The 19,920-nt window shown below is 35.8% G+C and overlaps 1 protein-coding gene across 1 annotated transcript in view; it reads left to right on the top strand.

Moving 5' to 3' along the window:
• The window catches only part of SLC25A16 (solute carrier family 25 member 16), a 49,850-nt gene extending 31,507 nt beyond the window's left edge, over positions 1-18,343 (top strand). The window contains exons 5-9 of the mRNA XM_045083583.1: positions 6,621-6,742; positions 7,041-7,107; positions 11,849-12,011; positions 15,544-15,612; positions 16,588-18,343. Coding sequence (XP_044939518.1) covers positions 6,621-6,742; positions 7,041-7,107; positions 11,849-12,011; positions 15,544-15,612; positions 16,588-16,744 — 578 coding nt within the window. The 3' untranslated portion in view covers positions 16,745-18,343. The remainder of the gene's footprint in view (positions 1-6,620; positions 6,743-7,040; positions 7,108-11,848; positions 12,012-15,543; positions 15,613-16,587) is intronic.
• Positions 18,344-19,920: the final 1,577 nt, after the last annotated feature.

Raw genomic sequence — 19,920 nt, 5'->3', positions numbered from 1 at the left:
GTGATCTCTGTCTGTCAAATATATAAATAAAATCTTAAAAAAAAAAAAAGAATAGTAATGAAGAGATAAGTGAGTATAGAAAAAAGGTCAAAATGGGAGACACTGTGTTTATGAATTGAAAAACCCCAGTCACCATGTGGATGACTGATATATATGTCAGTCTGATTACCAGCAGTCAAGCTGACTTCCCACTTTATTACATATTCTTCTTCAGTAGTCCTCTCATTGTTTCTTTTTCTTTTTCTTTTTATATTATTATTTTTTTCTTCAAAATTTTATTTATTTTATTTTATTGACAGACAGAGATCACAAGTAGGCAGAGAGGCAGGCAGAGAGAGAGAGAGAGAGAGGGAAGTAGGCTCCCTGCTGAGCAGAGAGCCCAATGTGGGGCTCGATCCCAGGACCCTGAGATCATGACCTGAGCCAAAGGCAGAGGCTTTAACCCACTGAGCCACCCAGGCACCCCTCTTTTTATATTATTAAAAAAACTTTTTTTATTTGAATTCTTGAGTATCAATACTCAAGAATATTGAAAAACAATAACAAAACTTGGTGATTTTTATATCCCTGCAGGAAGTGATTAAGAATGAAAGAATTCAGGTAAAAAGAGCAGACAAATGATTTGGTTCACAAAAGAAAGGAATGAAAAGATGAATAGCGGGGCGCCTAGGTGGCTCAGTGGGTTAAAGCCTCTGCCTTTGGCTCAGGTCATGATCTCAGGGTCCTGGGATCGAGTCCGCATCAGGCTCTCTGCTCAGCGGGGAGCCTGCTTCCCCCTCTCTGCCTGCTTCTCTGCCTACTTGTGATCTCTCTCTGTCAAATAAATAAATAAAATCTTAAATAAATAAAATCTTTAAAAATAAATAAATAAATAAATAAATATTTAAAAAAAGAATAGCTTGAAAAAGACTGGGAGAATAATAACAGCTAACATTAAATATAATATTTAGTTTATGTTGGGAATTATATTCAGCATTTATTTACATATATTAACCATATATTAACTCACTTAAACTTCATAAAAACCCTCATAGATTCTGAAGTTGACACCCAGGTTAAGTAGTTTGCTCAAGGTCACACAGCTAGTTAGAGGTAGAGTCTAATTTGAACTCAATCAGGCTCACTCTAGAGTCCATACTTATAAGTTCTTTTGATGATTTGATCAATTTTGATCATAAGTAAAAAATAAATAGTTTAAAAATTAAAAATAGATTAGTTGAAATAAGAAAAGTTCAAACCAAGAAAATAATGCTAGTGCTAGATTACTTGACAGGTAGACTATACCCCTGCGTACATCCCCAGCAAAGCAGGGAGTTTTGGTATTTTGAAAACCTTGTGAGGAAAATATAGTCATTGTGAGGAAAATCAGAACTTAGTTGGATATCCTCAAACTTATTTTACACTGTAATATTATTTTTAGTTTGAACAATGTAAGACATCATAATCTTTTTCCATAGTTAGGATTTGTAGAAGTCTACATCTAGCCCTGTAGAGGGCTTCATAGTTTTATACTTAGAGTGAAGGGTAAAATATGATTATCAGAAGAATATTTCTTACCTCCCTTTCATTCCAAAAATAAGTAAACATTTAAAGTCACTAATTAGTTTTCAGGATTTCAGAGTGCAAAATTATTAAGAATTCTCTGCTTACATTCCAGGGCTTAAAATTACATTGAAATCATTAAGTTATTAATGATTAATTATTAAGTTATTAAAAAAATAATAACAAAACTTGGTGATTTTTATATCCCTGTGTAACAACATTCAACTGAGAAAATTTGAAGATCAGGTTGGCTTTTTCAGCAACTCATCATTGGGCAGCATCCCATCTAGCAAGTAGAAATGTGGGCTGGAAGACTTTTATAACCAGAACGGGGAAGAGATAAAGAAAGAGTGGGCACGTTCCTGGAGAAGGTTGAAATTGCATTTAGGTTAAGTATTAAGAGTTGGTCTGGTGATATGAGCTTAGCGCAAGTGACTCCATTTTGGGCCTGTTGTTTCTTTTTTAAAAAATATTTTATTATTATTTATTATTATTTTTAAAGATTTTATTTATTTGACACAGAGAGAGAGCTCATAAGCAGGGGGAACCCCAGAGAGAGAGGGATACACAGACTCCCTGCTGAGCAGGGACCCCGATGCAGGGCTCAATCCCAGGACCCGGAGATCATGATCTGAGCTGAAGGCAGATGCTTAACCGGCTGAGCCACCCAGGCTCCCCAGTTTTATTAGCTATTTCAGAGATGGAGAGAGAAAAGGAAGCATGAGTGGGCAGAGGGAGAGAGGGAGAAGCAGACGCCTTGCTGAGCAGAGAACCCCATGTGGGGCTCCATCCCAGGATGCTAGGATAATGACCTGAGCTGAAGGCAGATACTTAACCAACTGAGCCATCCAGGCACCCCCTGATGTTGTTTTTTTTAAAGGGTTTTTCTTTTTTGTTTTTAAATTTATTTATTATTTGACAGAAAGTACAAGCAGTACAAGCAGCAGAGAAAGGGAGAACCACATTCCCACTGAGCAGAGAGCCTGACAGGGGCCTCCAGCTGAGGGCCCTGGGTCATGACCTGAGCTGAAGGCAGACATTTAATTGCTTAATAACTGCTTAACTGCTTAACTGCTTAACCAACTGAGCCATCCAGGTGCTGCCCCCCACAACGCTCGTTGTTTTTTCTTAACAGATATTAACAGGTTTTGTTTTTCTTTAGGAAGATTAGATTGATTTTTTTTCTTTTTAATTTAAAAGAAATATATGAAAACATGGCTAAAATAGGGGTGCCTGGGTGGCTCAGTGGGTTAAGCCTGTGCCTTTGGCTCAGATCATGATCTCAGGGTCTTGGGATTGAGTCCCGCATCGGGCTCTCTGCTCAGCAGGGAGCCTACTTCCCTGTCTCTCTGCCTATTTGTGATCTCTCTCTCTCTGTCAAATAAATAAAAATCTTAAAAAAAAAGATGGCTAAAATATTGTGAAACTAGATCACAAGTTTAGCATTCCAGTAATCGTTGGTATTATTTTTTGCCATTCTCTGACGTACAATTAGGTTATGCCCATTCCTCAGTCTGACTTAAGTTCTTGCCAATTACTTTTCTGACTCATGGTTGTGCAACTTTTAAGCTAATGCCCTGTTTTCCATTTCTGATTTCTGAATGCACTCATTTTCTACCAATTTATCATTTGCCACTTTGTAAATTCAGCTATTTCATGTTAAGCCACCTAAAGCAAGTAAGAAGACAACTAGAATTTCTGAAATAAAAAATTAAGTTTAAAAATCACTAAGCAAATGTTGAATAATAAAACAAAATTACAAGAAAGCAACATATGTCATGGGATGAGCCAGAAAACTTTGTTTTGAATCCTATTCTTTGATACAGAAAACTATGAATTTGGTCAATTACTTAACTGATTTGAACCTCAGTATTCTGAATTTGTAAAGCAGTAATAATAATATCCATCTTCAGGTGCCTGGGTGGCTCAGTGGGTTAAAGCCTCTGCCTTCAGCTCAGGTCATGATCCCAGGGTCCTGGGATCGAGCCCCAAATGGGGCTCTCTGCTGAGCAGGGAGCCTGCTCCCCCCACCCCCCTCTGCCTGCCTCTCTGCCTACTTGTGATCTCTGTCTGTCAAATAAATAAATAAAATCTTAAAAAAAAATAATATCCATCTTCTACCTTGTAGGATTATTGGTGGTGTTTGGCATGTATTAGAGGTGGTATTTGTAAGGCACCTGATGTGGTGTGCTTGGCACATAGTCTTTATTGTATGGGCAAACTAAATATGTAAGGATTAAAATGTCACAGCTATACCACAGATATACTAATCATAAATCAGCTTTTTCTTCCACAGTCAAACCTGTTCTGACCATCATTAGGCTAATTTTGATCTAAAGTATTGCTCGTATTTAAAATTAAATTACATTACTTCACATAAATTCGGGCGCTTGGGTGACTCAATTGGTTGAGTATCTACCTTCCCCTAGGTCATGATCCCAGGGTCCTAGGATCCAGCCTTGCATGGGGCTCCCTGCTTGGTGGAGAGCCTGCTTCTCCTTCTCCCTCTGCTGCTCCCTCTGCTGTTCACTCTGCTCGTGCTGTCTCTCACTCTCTCTCTCTCAAATAATAAATAAAATCTTTTAAAAAGTTTAAAAAATAATAATAATTAAAAAGCTCTGCATAGTAAACTATCAAAAAACTGAAAGACAACTTACTGAATGGGTGAAGACATTTGCAAATGATATATCCAATAAAACATTAGTATCCAAAATATATAAAGAACTGATACAACCCAACATAAAAAAAAAAAAAAAAAATAATCCAATTAAAAAATGGACAGAAGACATGAACAGACATTTCTCCAAAGAAGATATGCAGATGGCCAATGGACGCATAAGATCCTCAACATCACTCATCATCAGAGAAATGCAAATCAAAACCACAATGAGATATCACCTCACACTTCGACCAGAATGGCTAAAACAACTCAAGAAACAGTATCGGCAAGGCTATGGAGATACAGGAACCCTCGTGCACTGTTGGTGGGAACACAAACTGGTTGAAGACAGTATAGAAGTTCCTCAAATAATTAGAAGTAGAATTACCATATGATCCAGTAATTCCACTACTGCATATTTACCCAAAGAATACAAAAATATTAATTCCAAAGGATGTACGCACTCTCATGATCATTGCAGCATTATTTAAAAAAGCCAAATTATGGAAGCAGTCCAAGTATTCATCAATAGAAGCATGGATAAAGAAGATGTGAGACAGGGGCGCCTGGATGGCTCAGTGGGTTAAGCCGCTGCCTTCCGCTCAGGTCATGATCTCAGAGTCCTGGGATCGAGTCCCGAATCGGGCTCTCTGCTCAGCGGAGAGCCTGCTTCCCTCTCTCTCTCTCTGCCTGCCTCTCCATCTACTTGTGATTTCTCTCTGTCAAATAAATAAATAAAATCTTTAAAAAAAAAAAAAAAGATGTGAGACATACATACACACACTGGAATATTATTTTAGGCATAAAAAAAGAATGAAATCTTGTCATTTGCAACAACATACATAGAGCTAGAGAATATTCTCTAGCTCCTAAGAATGTATAGAGTTGTTGAAACTATTATTGTATACCCTAAACTAACACTACGTTAACTGTACTGGAATTAAAATTTTAAAAAAGTAATACTTATTTTAAAAACACATGATTTAATTAAAAAATTGGTACGCCTGGGTGGCTCAGTTGGTTAAGCAGCTGCCTTCAGCTCAGGTCATGATCCCAGCGTTCCTGGGATCGAGTCCCACATCGGGCTCCTTACTTAGTAGGGAGCCTGCTTCTCTCTCTGTCTCTTCCTGCCATTCTGTCTGCATGTGCTCGCTCTCTCTCTCTCTCTGACAAGTAAATAAATAAAATCTTTTTTTTTTTTTAAGATTTTACTTATTTATTTGACAGAGAGAAATTACAGGTACACTGAGAGGCAGGCAGAGAGAGAGAGAAGGAAGCAGGCTCCCTGCTGAGCAGAGAGCCCGATTCGGGACTCGATCCCAGGACCCTGAGATCATGACCTGAGCCGAAGGCAGTGGCTTAACCCACTGAGCCACCCAGGCGCCCCAATAAATAAAATCTTAAAAAAAAAAAGATTTTAAAAAATAACCCACCTGGATAGTTCATGCAATTTGAAAATTGTATTTATTGATGAAAATTTAAAACTTAATACTAAATCTGCTTATTGGATTTTTATTCCTAAAACAAATTTTTCTAGGACTATGAGCATTTATATTTTTATTATGTTTCATCAACAACAAATTTTCAAAAATACTAAGAAGAAAATAATGATCCTGCTTTGAAGTTTAAAAAAAAATGCCTTTAGGGGCGCCTGGGTGGCTCAGTGGGTTAAGCCGCTGCCTTCGGCTCAGGTCATGATCTCGGAGTCCTGGGATCAAGTCCCGCATCGGGCTCTCTGCTCAGCGGAGAGCCTGCTTCCCTCTCTCTCTCTCTGCCTGCCTCTCCATCTACTTGTGATTTCTCTCTGTCAAATAAATAAATAAAATCTTTAAAAAAAAATGCCTTTAAAATGTTTTTATAAGAATTCTAAGGGGCGCCTGGGTCGCTCAGTGGGTTAAGTGTCTGCCTTTGGCTCAGGTCATCATCCTAGTTTCCTGGGATTGAGCCATGCTCCCTGCTCAGTGCAGAGTCTGCTTCTGCATTTCCCTTTCCCCCTGCCCCTGTGCGTGCGCTCACTCTCTCAATAAATAAAATCTTACAAAAAAATAATTCCTTTGATAAGTAAAGCATCTCTTCATTTTAGGATCAGAGATAGTAAATAAAAAGTCAAATATCTTGCCTAGTGCTAGGAGATGGTTTCTTCTATCTGGTATCTTACCTGGGAATAGACAAGAAATAGAATTTTTAAAAATTCTCACAGTACTATTTTCGTGTTAATAATAAAAGTTCACAGTGAGAAGAATTTGAAAAGACTTTACAGATTGACCCTTTGCTTACAATGCTGTTTTTCAGCTGATGATATTCTATCAGTAATATTTATTGTATTGGGTTTTCAACATTGCTATAATTCGAGAGCACTCCTAATGATAGGAAGATACATATAGATGATTTTACATTTAAGTTTCTACTTTTTTTTCAGGTATGACAGCAGTTATCTGTACTTACCCTCTTGACATGGTGAGAGTACGCCTAGCATTCCAGGTGAAAGGGGAACACACTTACACAGGAATTATTCATGCATTCAAAATGATTTATGCAAAGGTATTTCACATTTACTTTTCTCACCTATATTGTGCCCCCCTCTTTTTTATGTAAGCTCCATGTTCAACATGGGGCTTGAACTCTTGACCCCAAGAACAAGAGTCTCAAGCTCCACTGATAATTTGAATGTTACCTAAACTCTTTTGTTTATGGTTATAGATATTAATAATTGTGACACATCTATGTTTCGGGGTGGGGTTCCAAAATAATTTTTTCATTGGAATGTATGCTTTTGTTTTTTGATGTTTTCATACTAAGCACAATGTAATCTTCCTTCTAATTTTTCTTCATTCAAAAGGAAGGAGGTTTCCTTGGATTTTACAGAGGTCTGATGCCCACTATATTAGGAATGGCTCCATATGCAGGTATTTTCAAATTTGCCAGAATCTTGATCTCTTATTCTTTTTTTTTTTTAAAGATTTTATTTATTTATTTGTCAGAGAGAGAGTGAGCGAGAGCGAGCATAGGCAGACAGAGTGGAAGGCAGAGTCAGAGGGAGAAGCAGGCTCCCTGCGGAGCAAAGAGCCCGATGTGGGACTCGATCCCAGGACGCTGGGATCATGACCCGAGCTGAAGGCAGCTGCTTAACCAACCGAGCCACTCAGGCGTCCCTCTCTTATTCTTTTTTAAGAATGATTTTTAAATTTTAGCATTTTGTATTCAAGTCCTTATTCACTCTGGATTTATTTTTTTCTTCCTTGAGGATAATCATTTGATCGAGGACCATTTATTAAATAGCCCCTCCTTTCCCCAGTGATCTGCAGTGGTGGTACTTCTGAACATAATAGGTGCAATTTTATGAATCTTTATATTTGGTAGAACAAGTCCCTTTACCTTTTTTTTTTTTTTTTAAGGTCTTATTTATTTATTTGACAGAGAGAGAGAGATCATAAGCAGGCAGAGAGAGAGGCAGAGAGAGAGAGGGAAGCAGGCCCCCCGCCCAGCAAAGAGCCCAGTGGGGGGCTCGATCCCAGGACCCTGAGACCATGATCTGAGCTGAAAGCAGAGGCTTCAACCCACTGAGTCACCCAAGTGCCCCTTTTCTCTCTCTCTCTCTCTCTTTTTTTTTTTTTTTTAAGATTTTATTTATTTATTTGACAGAGAGAGATCACAAGCAGGCAGAGAGGGAGGCAGAGAGAGAGAGGGAAACCTTTTTTTTTTTAAAGGAAAATAAGAACTATAGATATTCTCTTATTCTATGCACTTTTTAGAATTAGTTTTTGATATGGCACAAAAACCCTTGTTGGGATTTTGAATGAAATTTTATACAGATCTTGCACATTTTTGTTAGATATATTTATAGATACCATATAAGCTGTGTTGTGTCTTTTAGAAAATTGCATTTCAGTTTGTTGTTTGATTTAATTTTATCTGACCCTATAGCTAGCCATTATCCTACTTATTGATATTATAGCCAGCTGCTACATTACTTATAGATGCTTTGGGGTTTCTGTGTGGGAAATTCATATCCTGTACAAATAATACCATTTTTCTTATTTCCATTTTAATCCTTATTTCCTTATTTATTTATGTTTATCTTAGCTTACTATAACAGCTAAGGACCTACAGTATAGCAGTGAACAGAAGTGAAGTTACTGGGCATTTTAGCTCCTTAATGATTTTAAAGGGACTGTTTGTAATACTTCTTTACTTAGCATAATGTTCATATATGGCATAAAGGAAGTTTTGGTAAGAATTTATGTGAATTGATGTTGAATTTTATTAGACATCCTTTCCTATATTTACGAATGTGGTCATACAGTTTTTTCCTTTAATCTGTTAATATGATGAATGGTCATAATAGGTGTTCTAAGATCAACCCAAATTGATTATGAAAAAATGACCTTTTTATGTCCTGTTGAATTAAGTTTGCTTATTGTTCTTAGAAGTTTTACATCTGTGTTCCTAAATGAGATTAGCTTGTAATTTTCTTTTTGTAATATCCTTCTGTGGTTTGGGTATCAAAATTATATAGGTCTTACAAATGAGTTGAAGAGAATTTCCTCATTTTCCATCTTCAGGAATAATCTCTAATAAAATGATTAGAATTATCTGTTTTTTGAAAGTTTTTATTGTGGATGATTTTTTAAAAATATTTTATTTATTTATTTTGATAGGCAGAGATCACAAGTAGGCAAAGAGACAGGCAGATAGGAGGAGGAAGCAGTCTCCCTGCTAAGCAGAGAGCCCAATGCGGGGCTTGAACCCAGGACCCTCAGATCATGACCTAAAGCAGAGGCTTTAACCCACTGAGCCACCCAGGCACTCCTCATTGTGGATGATTCTTAAATACTGGTCTAATTTCTTAAATGGTTGTAGAACCATTCAGATTTTCTATCTTTTGTGGACCATTTTCGGTAATTCGTACCTTTCTTTACCATTTTGAACTTGACCCTTTTGTATTAGTTTCCTTTTTTTTTTTGACTAAAGATTTCCCTTATTTCATATTTTTTTTTTACATCTGTTCTATTGTCCTTTTTTCATTTTTATTTGTTTAATCATTTATTAGATTTTTGCAAGGAATCAGTTTTGGCTTTTGTTTTCTTCTCTAGTCTACCTTTATTTTCCATTTCATTGATTCTTACTCATTTCTTAATTATCTCCTTCCTTAGGTTTATTCTTCAGCTGGATGCTTACCTCATTTATTTTCAACCTTTGGGGTTTTTTTTCCCTAATAAAGTCTTTCCCCTGCTAAATCCTACTTCAGCTGTATCCCATGAGTTTATTTTATTCATTGTTTTTACTTAAAATGTGGAAATTTTCAAAATGTTCAAAAGTAGATAATAGTATACTGAGCTACCATGCACCTAGCACCTACCTTCAACAATGATCAACTCACTAACCAATCTTTTTTCACCTATGCCCCTAAATACTCCCTCCACTCTCATCCCAAATTGTTTTAAAGCAAATCCATTTTATTTCATCTACAGTATTTCAGTATTCTGAAATATGCTCTATGCTTTTTTTTTTAAAGATTTTATTTATTTGTATGACACAGAGAGAGAGAAATCACAAGTAGGCAGAGAGGCAGGCAGAAAGAGAGGGGGAAGCAGGCTCTCCACTGAGCAGAGAGCCCGATGTGGGACTGAGATCATGACCTGAGCCAAAGGCAGAGGCTCAACCCACTGAGCCACCGAGGCGCCCTGTATGCTTTTTCTTTTAAAGCATAACCATACACTTTTGCTTTTCAAACAAAACCATGAGTATTTGCCTAGTATATTTTCAGCTTTTTATTTGCTGCTTTTTCATGTCTTCGTGTTTTAGGTATTCCTTTTGCAATCATTATATAATTGGGTATTTTTAAAAATTTGTACTTGTTTCTATACTCTGCTATTTGATTTCTACCCGTGGGCTTTTCTTTTTATGTTTTTAAAAATTTCTTTCTTGTTTGCTTATTTTCTGAACTCTTACCCACTGTTTTGTATAAATTTACTTGCCCCTTTCTATGGTTGTTGGTCTTTAATTATGAGTCCATTACTTGATCTTAATCTCCCAAGTTTCAGACCCAGTGATTCCATCTTCTGCAGACCCAGTGGCAAGATCCATCTCAATAGCTTTCTGCTATTGGCTTCATTATTTAGAGTTACTTCACCTCTCTCATGGGCCCACAACTCCCTAGTGGGTTCCAGCTTATATTTTTGGAAGGCTGTGGTGCTGGGGTTCTCAAAGACCTTCTCAGCCTTTTTGGAAGTCCAGTAGCAATGACATAGTCATTCAGAGTACCTATATTGCTGTTATGTTGGAAGCAGAACTTTATAATTTTTTGCTCTATTTTCTTCTCTAAGTTTTTTGTTTTTAAAATATTTTTAACCTAATTATATATATACATAATTTTGTTTCTTCATTTTTCCCCATTTCCCAAACATTTTTCATATGTTTGAATATTCTTTACAAATGTCATTTTTATTAGTTGTCATATTTCACTGAATACTATTCCACATCATTTAGATATTTCTAATTTTTTAACTTACTTTTAACCTGCAATTAATTTCCTCATTATGAACCTTTTCAGATTTTAGATTGTCTTTAAAATAGACTTCCCAAATATAAAAGTATATGAATATTCTAAAATTATATATCACCAGTTCAAAATACTGTAATAAGAATTTTGTATAAAGAATAAATGTATATATTGAGGTATTCACCTAGACTGAATTTTTGTTAGTGCTCATTTATTAAGCATCAAGAATATTTTAAATATATTTTACAACTTAGTAGATATCAAGTTATCTTGAGTAATGTTTAATTATTAGAATTGCTTGGGGGCGCCTGGGTGGCTCAGTGGGTTAAGCCTCTGCCTTCGGCTCAGGTCATGATCCCAGGGGCTTGGGATCGAGTCCCACATTGGGCTCTCTGCTCAGCAGGGAGCCTGCCTCTCCTCATCTCTCTCTCTGTCTGTCTCTCTGCCTATTTGTGATCTCTCTCTCTGTCAAATAAATAAATAAAATCTTTAAAAAAAAAGTTAAAAAAATTATTAGAATTGCTTGAATTCCATTCTTGATTTTGTTAATATAGACTTTAATGGGTCTATTATAAAATCATGTAAATGTTCAGCAAGCACCAAGTACATGTTATTGATAAATTAATATTTATTAGATTTCACATGTCTTGTGATCCAATATGAACATTTCTTTCATGGTTACAACTCTGCCCTGAAGACAAAATTAGATGCTGAGTTAAAATAACAATTCTTTGTCACTCCTGAAGTTTTTTTTATCTTATCACCATCATTGTTAATATTTATATAAGTTGTCATATTTACTTGTAATTATTAGTCATGAATTTTAACTTTCACCCATGTGAAACCTTGGGAACTATTTAATTCTATTAATAAAGTGGCATTTATAACCAACTACTGCCTTTATTCAATAAACTGAAGTATATATTAGTGTATGAAAACCACGGCTATACTTTTTATAGGTGGTTATTTTGTCATCTTTAGGTTATTTATAAATGTTAATTAAACCTTTTTCTTATAGAATAACCCAAACATCAGAAATCAGGAAATGTATAGTTTGTTCCTTAATTGTTTATTATGAAGAATAGTGTCTTTTTATGACTCATGTAATATTAAGCATCATGGTGAATCTATATTTTGTTTTTCAGGTGTTTCATTTTTTACTTTTGGTACCTTAAAGAGTGTTGGGCTTTCCCATGCTCCTACCCTTCTTGGCAGACCTTCAACAGACAATCCTAATGTCTTAGTTTTGAAAACCCACATAAACTTACTTTGTGGTGGTGTTGCTGGAGCAATAGCACAGACAATATCGTAAGTTTCTTCATCATCTTAATTCAGTCTAATCGCAGTTTCAGTCTTGATTTTCAGCATTAGTTAATCATTTTATTTTTTCTAATAGATAATTTAAACACAGGATCCCTTGCAAAATATAAGCTGTAATCTAATACATTTTTCCAGATGTAGCACTTTAAGCATGTTGTAAATAATAAGGTGCCAAATTGACCAAGTTAATTTGAACCCATCCAGATTGCTGTGCATTCATTTAAAAGAAAGAAAGAGGGGCACTTGGATGGTTCAGTCCATATAGCGTGTGATTCTTGATCTTGGACTTGTAAGTTCGAGTTCCACATTGGGTGTAGAGATTACTTAAAAATAAAAAATTAAATAAAATCCTTAAAAAAAATTTTTTTAATGAAGGAAAGATTAAAAAAGCAAGATAGAGGGACGCCTGGGTGGCTCAGTTGGTTAAGCAGCTGCCTTCGGCTCAGGTCATGATCCCAGCGTCCTGGGATCGAGTCCCACATCGGGCTCCTTGCTCTGCAGGGAGCCTGCTTCTCCCTCTGCCTCTGCCTGCCATTCTGTCTGTCTGTGCTTGCTCTCTCGCCCTCTCTCTGATAAATAAATAAAATCTTAAAAAAAAAAAAAAGGAAAAATTAAAAAAAAAAAAGCAAGATAGAATTATTAAGTATGGTCATCATACATATTTTCTTATGAATTTGCCTTTTTTTTTTTTTTAAAGATTTTACTTATTTATTTGACAAAGAGAGGGATCACAAGTAGGCAGAGAGGCAGGCAGAGAGAGAGAGGAGGAAGCAGGCTCCCTGCTGAGCAGAGAGTCTGATGCGGGACTTGATCCCAGGACCCTGAGATCATGACCTGAGCCGAAGGCAGTGGCTTAACCCACTGAGCCACCCAGGCACCCATGAATTTGCCTTTATGAGTTTCTGAAATCTGAGTTCTGTGTGTGTGTGTGTAAGGAGACACTTCTCTTGCACTAAATCTTGAAGGGTTCTTTTGTGCCAGGCAGTGTACTAGACTTTAGGACTTTTGCTGAAGGCAAAACAAAGTTATTGCTTCAAAAACCCTATATTCTTAAGACAGTGGCAATACAATAGAATTATATCTTAATAGAAGTTGTAGTGGGAATACAGACAAAGGTATTACTATACTGTAATTGGGAAGGTGATTTCTAAGAATTTCCCAGCCCAAGAGAGATTGATTAGATGAGATCAAAGAGGCTGGCACACTAGGAAGCAGGAACTTTTCAGGAACAAGAAGAAAAGCTTTCTGTGACTTGAGGAGTATCGTGAAAAAGAGGAAGTAGTGTCACAAAGACAAAAAAGGGTATCTGGGCTCCTGGGTGGCTCAGTGGGTTAAGCCTCTGCCTTCAGCTTGGGTCATGACTCTGCTCAGCGGGGAGCCTGCTACCCCCCCCCCCCCCCGCCTGCCTTTCTGCCTACTTGTGATTTCTCTCTCTCTGTCAAATAAATAAATAAAATCTTAAAAAAAAAAAGTATCCAATGGTAAGGAAAAATCATAGTAAAATAAGTACCAAAATGTAAGGTGTTTATTAGATTTTACAATGAAAAGATCACCTTTGCAAAAGTAGATTCAGTGTACCTTTGTGTGGAAGCTAATCGTACGAGGTTGAAGGTCAAGAAGAAAAGGTGTATGATTTACTTTTATAAACCTGACTGTGGAACCTTGCTCATTTTCAGAAAACCTCCAGCTCCCTGATTCTCTTCTTATTTTTACTGCCTTTTTTCTTTACTACTCACTTCCAATTTAGATTCTTAAAATTTGTCCTTTCTTTCCCACTTCTTTTCTTAAACTGTATTCTGTACCTATTGACTCTTACCAAATCCGAAGGCTCCCTTTCGGTTCTTTTGCTTCCTTTCAGTTGTTCTAGTTCTGGGTTTTTGTAACAGTAACCTCTCTGTTATTTTCTTCATTCATATCCTCATCTTGCTACCTATTCATGCTGATTTGTTAAGGCCCAGCCTGACTTTAGTCCTCTGCTCTTCCCATAGACACCTAGAATAGCTCATCTATATTTATGGTTTCAGTGGTCACTTCTGCACAGATAACAAATTCTATTTAAGTCTTTGTTACTGACTCTCCATTACTTCTCTAGCAAGCTCTTGGATGTTTCTCCTTGGACTTCTGCCATCAGTGCAAACTCCATAGTCCAGGTTGTACTTTCTTCTCTTCCTCTTGGTGACAATCTTCAGCTTCTAACTTTCTTATTCATTACTGATAACTATTAATCTTCTAGCCCTGGTAATATCTTGAAGTCAATTTTCACATTCCTAGTTATCACTCTGTCTTATTTTTTACTGTAGAGCATTGTCTAATGTGCCTTTTCTTTCTTTCCGTTATTTCCCTTGTTCTACTCCCTGCACTTGGTCTTCTTCCATTCTCTCCTTTCTACTAACCAATTCCTGAATCCTTCAGGTTGAGGTTTTTGTCCCTTAATTCTCATAAAGTTTCTTCCTCTTATTATCCCCTTTAAAAAAATAATTCCTGGAGATGCTATTGAAATACATATGGAGCTTCAGTGACTGGTAATGTTATTTTTTAAACTGTTCAATTAAAAAACATAGTTTCTTTTCAATTATAACATTTCATTGAAAATAGAATTGTATATAAATGTATATTATTTTTGTTACATATCATTTAGGTATACAGTGCGTACCATGGAAATCTTTGAATAGGAAAGTAGAAAACAGCTTTGTCACACTGGAGAATGTCTTTAAGATTCAATTGACTAATGTTGGGATAATAGTACCTATTTCACGTAGTTGTGAAGATACAATGAGATAATTTACATAAATTGTTCGGCATAGGACCTAACACGAGTGGTCAATATTAGCAAAATAAAAGTAATTTTAAAAAATCACTTGTGGTCCCACTCCTATAAGAAATTACTTTTATAAATTTCATTTCAGGTTTTTTTTTTTTTTTTTACATAGCATTTTCTCTGTCTTCTAAATGCAATATGTGTGTTGTTGGTTTTTGTCCTTAAGGAAAAATTTTTGTTGGTCTACTGTATACTGGGGGACTTGCTGAATGCTCATAGAATAGTGGTTCTCATCTGGGGGTGATTTTGCCCCCAGTGGACATTTATTAATGACTGGAGACATTTTGACGGTCATAGCTGGCATGTAGTCGGCAGAGGCCAGGGTTGCACTTGCAGCACAGGACAGACCCCGCACAATTAAGAATTACCCAGCCTAAAATGTTCATAGTGCCAAAGTTGACAAACTGTGTCTTAGCTTCCAGCAATGAAAAATACCCAATTTGAATCTTCAGAAAGTAGCATTTAATTTGGCCTTGAGGAATAAATAGAACACTGTATTGTAATGCTGAGAGAAAAGAATCATCTAAACCAATGGAACCACATAGCAAAAGCAAAACCTTATGGACTTATATACGGACTCCTGAAACAAAAAAAACATAGGAACACATTCTTTTCTAGGGAAATAATATATAGGGCTTTGTAGTCAATAATTGTTGAGTAGAACACTAAAAATCATTTTTAAGTCCTGCCTTTTTCTTCTAGCTACCCATTTGATGTAACTCGTCGGCGAATGCAGTTAGGAACTGTTCTTCCAGAATTTGAAAAGTGCCTGTAAGTTCTCTGTCATTGTTCATTTTCTTTAGGAAATGTAATGTTTAAAGTGAGTAGGGAAATAGGACTATGGTCTTACTAGTTGTCCAGATATTATTATGAGATAGTGTTGCCAGTAAATATTACAGACATAGTCCAAACAAATTAGATTGAACTAATGAGCCTGGCAGTTCTATATATAATGCTTGTACTTGTTTGGAATGAATTGCTGCTTTATTGTGAATTTTTAGCTTGGTGGGGTTTTTGTTTGTTTGCTTGTTTTTTAAAGATTTTATTTATTTATTTGACAGAGAGATCATAAGTAGGCAGAGAGGAAGGTGGCGGGAAGGGGGAAGCAGGCTCCCTGCTGAGCAGAGAGCCTGATGCGGGGCTCGATCCCGGATCTGAGCCGAAGGCAGAGGCTTTATACCCACTGAGCCACCCAGGCGCCCGTTAAAAATTTTTTATTATATTATTTTCAGCTTGTTTTTATACTTGCCTTCCAAAAGCTATTTAATATGGCATTTTGGTTTCTTTTAAAAATGCTGTTATGGGGTGCCTGGGTGACTAGGAGGTTAAGCCTCTGCCTTTGCTTCAGATCATGATCTCAGGGTCCTAGGGTAGAGCCTTGCATAGGGCTCTCTGCTCAGGAGGGAGCCTGGTTCCCCCTCTTTCTCTGCCTGCCTCTCTACCTGCTTGTGATCTCTCTCTGTATCAAATTAAAAAAATGCTGTTATGAGAGGGTTGGCGCCTGGGTGGCTCAGTTGGATAAGCATCTGACTTTGCTCAGGTCATGATGTCAGGGTCCTGGAATTGGGCCCTGTATCCATCCAGGCATGGCACTCAGCAGGGAGTCTGCTTGTCCCTCTGATCCCGCTCATGCTGTATCTCTCTATCAAATAAATAAAATCTTTTTAAAAAATGCTATTATGGTTCCTGAAATTGTCTCTTCATGAGTGGGTATAATGGTTTTGTCATTTAATCATTATCTTTCAGTACCATGTGGGAGACTATGAAGTATGTCTATGGACACCATGGAATTCGAAAAGGATTATATCGTGGTTTATCTCTTAATTACATTCGCTGTGTTCCCTCTCAAGCAGTGGCTTTCACAACATATGAACTTATGAAGCAGTTTTTTCACCTCAACTAATGAAAATCACGTTTTCTTTTTCTTAATGAAATCTCAGAGGGAGAAACAAAATGTTACTTTAATTTTCGGAGGAATATTACTTGAAGGGGGATATTTGCCTTGTCACAGGAACCACTGGTTTTTTAGTACTTGATTTTTTTTTTTATTCGTCACAAATCAGAAGTGCTTACTGTGCTTTTTGATGCCAAATGTTATACCTTAGAACATTGAAAAAAATTCCTAAGCTGATGCTGGCTAATCAGTTAGGTTATTTGAATCTATTTTAAAGTGTTACTTGGAAGTAGAACTAACTTAAAATGGGATTTAAGAGGTTGCCATTAGCTTTATCATGCTTTAATTCCAAGTTTTAATTATAATCATGATTTTCAAAGACTCTACGATTATTTATTATGATTATAATAAATAGGCTTGGTTATATTGCAGCAGAATGGTGAAAACTGAATTTTTAAGTTATGTAAAACATAGCTTGAGGCGTTGGTGCTTGGCTGGCCCACCCAGAAAAGCATGTGACTCTTAATCTCGGGATCATAAGTTTGAACCCCACTATGTGTGTCGAGATTACTAAAAATAAGAAAATTAAAAAAAAAAACTTACAAATATGTAGTTTAGATGCCAGCATTGAAGATTATTCTCATTATCTCTTTTCTCATAATTCTGCTCCACTGCATAAAGGGACTGACACTTTTCTCTTTGTTTTTAAATAAAATAAATGTTGTATTTAAAAATTAGCCTTGAAGAAACTCAACAATAAATGAAGAATTTTCAGGTATTGCTCAAATGTTATTACTAGGTACTAGGTACTATGACTGACTTAAATTTGTTTCTAAAAGTCAATGTATTTCCCAAAGGCAGTAATAATAAATACTGAATATCTTTGCTCTCAAAACAGATTAGCATTATAAATTTGTTTTTGTTAGGTGATTTGTTATACACTAGAAAATTTATTTAAGTGGACTGTGAAATATCCATTAATATAAGATGTGTATGTCAAAGAATGTAAGGTATTTTGTCATGATACATCAACTAGTTCTTCCATGTAAAATAATTTTAGTGCAATATAACCTTAAGTAGAAATGTAAGACATGATTTAATTACTATTCTTTATGTTAAAATGGTTTAAAATATAAGAGTTCCATTTACTGTGTTTTGATTACCTTTTATCTTTTATTGTAAGCATGACAATAATGAGAAGGGAACAATTATGGTTCTGTCCTCAGAAGTAGTGATTTGTAGAATTGATGTGATTCTTTTTGATCAATGCAAACTTTTAATTGTTCTAACTTTATAATTTTTCTATTGAGGTAAAATTGACATATAGCAATATATTAGTTTCAGGTACACAATGTAATGATTCAATATTTGTATTTACTGCAAAATAATCATCACAATAAGTCTAGTTACCATCTAATTGATGTATTAGAAAACTAAGTTGAAAGTGTTATTTCTGCTTTTAGTTTGCATAAAAGATTTTTTGTCATAACTTGGTAAAAATTAGATGAACTGGTTTCATTTTCAAAGTCTTTATTTAAAAATGAATATGTATCTTTGTATGATTTGTAAGTGTACCCACAAGTAGAAATACATGTGTTCTTAAAACTATTTTGTATATTTTCATTTCTGGGCTACATTGTAGCTAAATATTGTTATCAAATCTCAAGATAATTTAAATGTATGAAATAAGTATCTCAGTTATGTTATCAATAAAAGAGGACTGCAAATATTTTTTTAAATAAAAATTTGCATTCTATGTCTATTATAGAATACATAGGATATTAAAAATAAAAATTTTGGCCATTTTTTTTGTTTTTTTTATTTTGGCCATTATTTGAGCTCCTTTTCGATCCCAGGACTGTTCACGACATATTATTGAAAAAAACTGTTTTTATGTGTCGTGTGAATAAACAATGAATGTTGGAACACTGAAAAAATAAAATTAAATTAAAAAAAACTATTCACCTCATTGAAGCACAAATGCTAAACATAAGTAGTTAGAATGTAAGAGTATTTAAAATAATGACTATATTTAATATTTATTTGATTTATTTCAGATTGATGACCCAAAGTGTATCTTGCCAGGTTATCTTCCACTGAGGATTGACTGTTTCTGTTTTGATTTCCACTGTTATTCTTCCTGCCTTTTGTGGGAATAGCCCTTTGATCTATAGAATGGGACAGACCACTGTCCCATAGGGATTGATAAGTGAGGTACCACTCCTAGCTCACAAGGGTATGGAGTTAGAAAAGTTAATAGGTATATATAATAATATCTTACCCTCTTTCCCCTCTGGGTATTCAACATCCATTTGTTCGGCACCTGTTGTGTGTCAGGCATTATTAGCATTATGGATAGCTTACCTTGGGAAGTCTGTTAGCTGTACTTTCAGTCTGATTTGGATGTCCAACAGCATCTAACGTCAGGTATTTCTCTAATAGAGTATGTCCTACACTTTATGGTAACTGCTTGTTTACCTATTTCCCCTGAGTTGGTTCTCTCAAGGGTTGAGCTCTGCCTTCATCCCCTACAAGGAGGACAGGGTGAGGCACCATAATGGATGCCCAATGATGTTTATTGAAGAAGGATGGCTCAGCCCATGTTTTTGGAGACTTTATGTTCAGTGGGGAGAAATAAGGCACATGGGAAGAACGATTGAAAAGCCAACCCTGAAATCAAGACCTGAGCTGAAATTAGAGAGTTCGGTACTGAAAGATACAGACAGTGTCTTTCAAAAGTAAGGATGGAAAAATTCTTAACAACATAGCAAATCAGGCATGCAACTCTTGGTTCTGGGGTCATGAGTTGGGCGTAGACATTACTTTTTAAAAAAAATAAATAAATAAAGTAGGTAACATACTAGCAAATTAAACCCAGTGATACATAAAAAGTTTATTATAGCATAATCAAGTTGAATTTATCCTAGGATTACCAAATGGTTTAATAATCTAAAGTCAATAGTGTGATTTCCAGTAATAACAGCATAAAAGAGAAAATCCTTCGATGGATGCAGGAGAAGTACTTGGAAAATTCACTATGGACTCATTATATAAACCAGTAACATTAGAACAGAAGAGACCTTCCTCAATCTGATAGGGGGCATTTTGTCAGATTACATTTTCCAACAATACATTCCATCTCACCTGCTCTTCTCATGTGTCATTAACACTCATCCCATCAAGAG

The sequence above is a fragment of the Mustela putorius genome, unplaced genomic scaffold (assembly GCF_011764305.1).
Source record: "Mustela putorius furo isolate JIRA1106 unplaced genomic scaffold, ASM1176430v1.1 tig00000698_pilon_pilon_pilon, whole genome shotgun sequence".
NCBI lineage: Eukaryota > Metazoa > Chordata > Mammalia > Carnivora > Mustelidae > Mustela > Mustela putorius.
The sequence above is the reverse complement of the archived record's forward strand: the minus strand, read 5'-3'. Positions and strand labels throughout refer to the sequence as shown.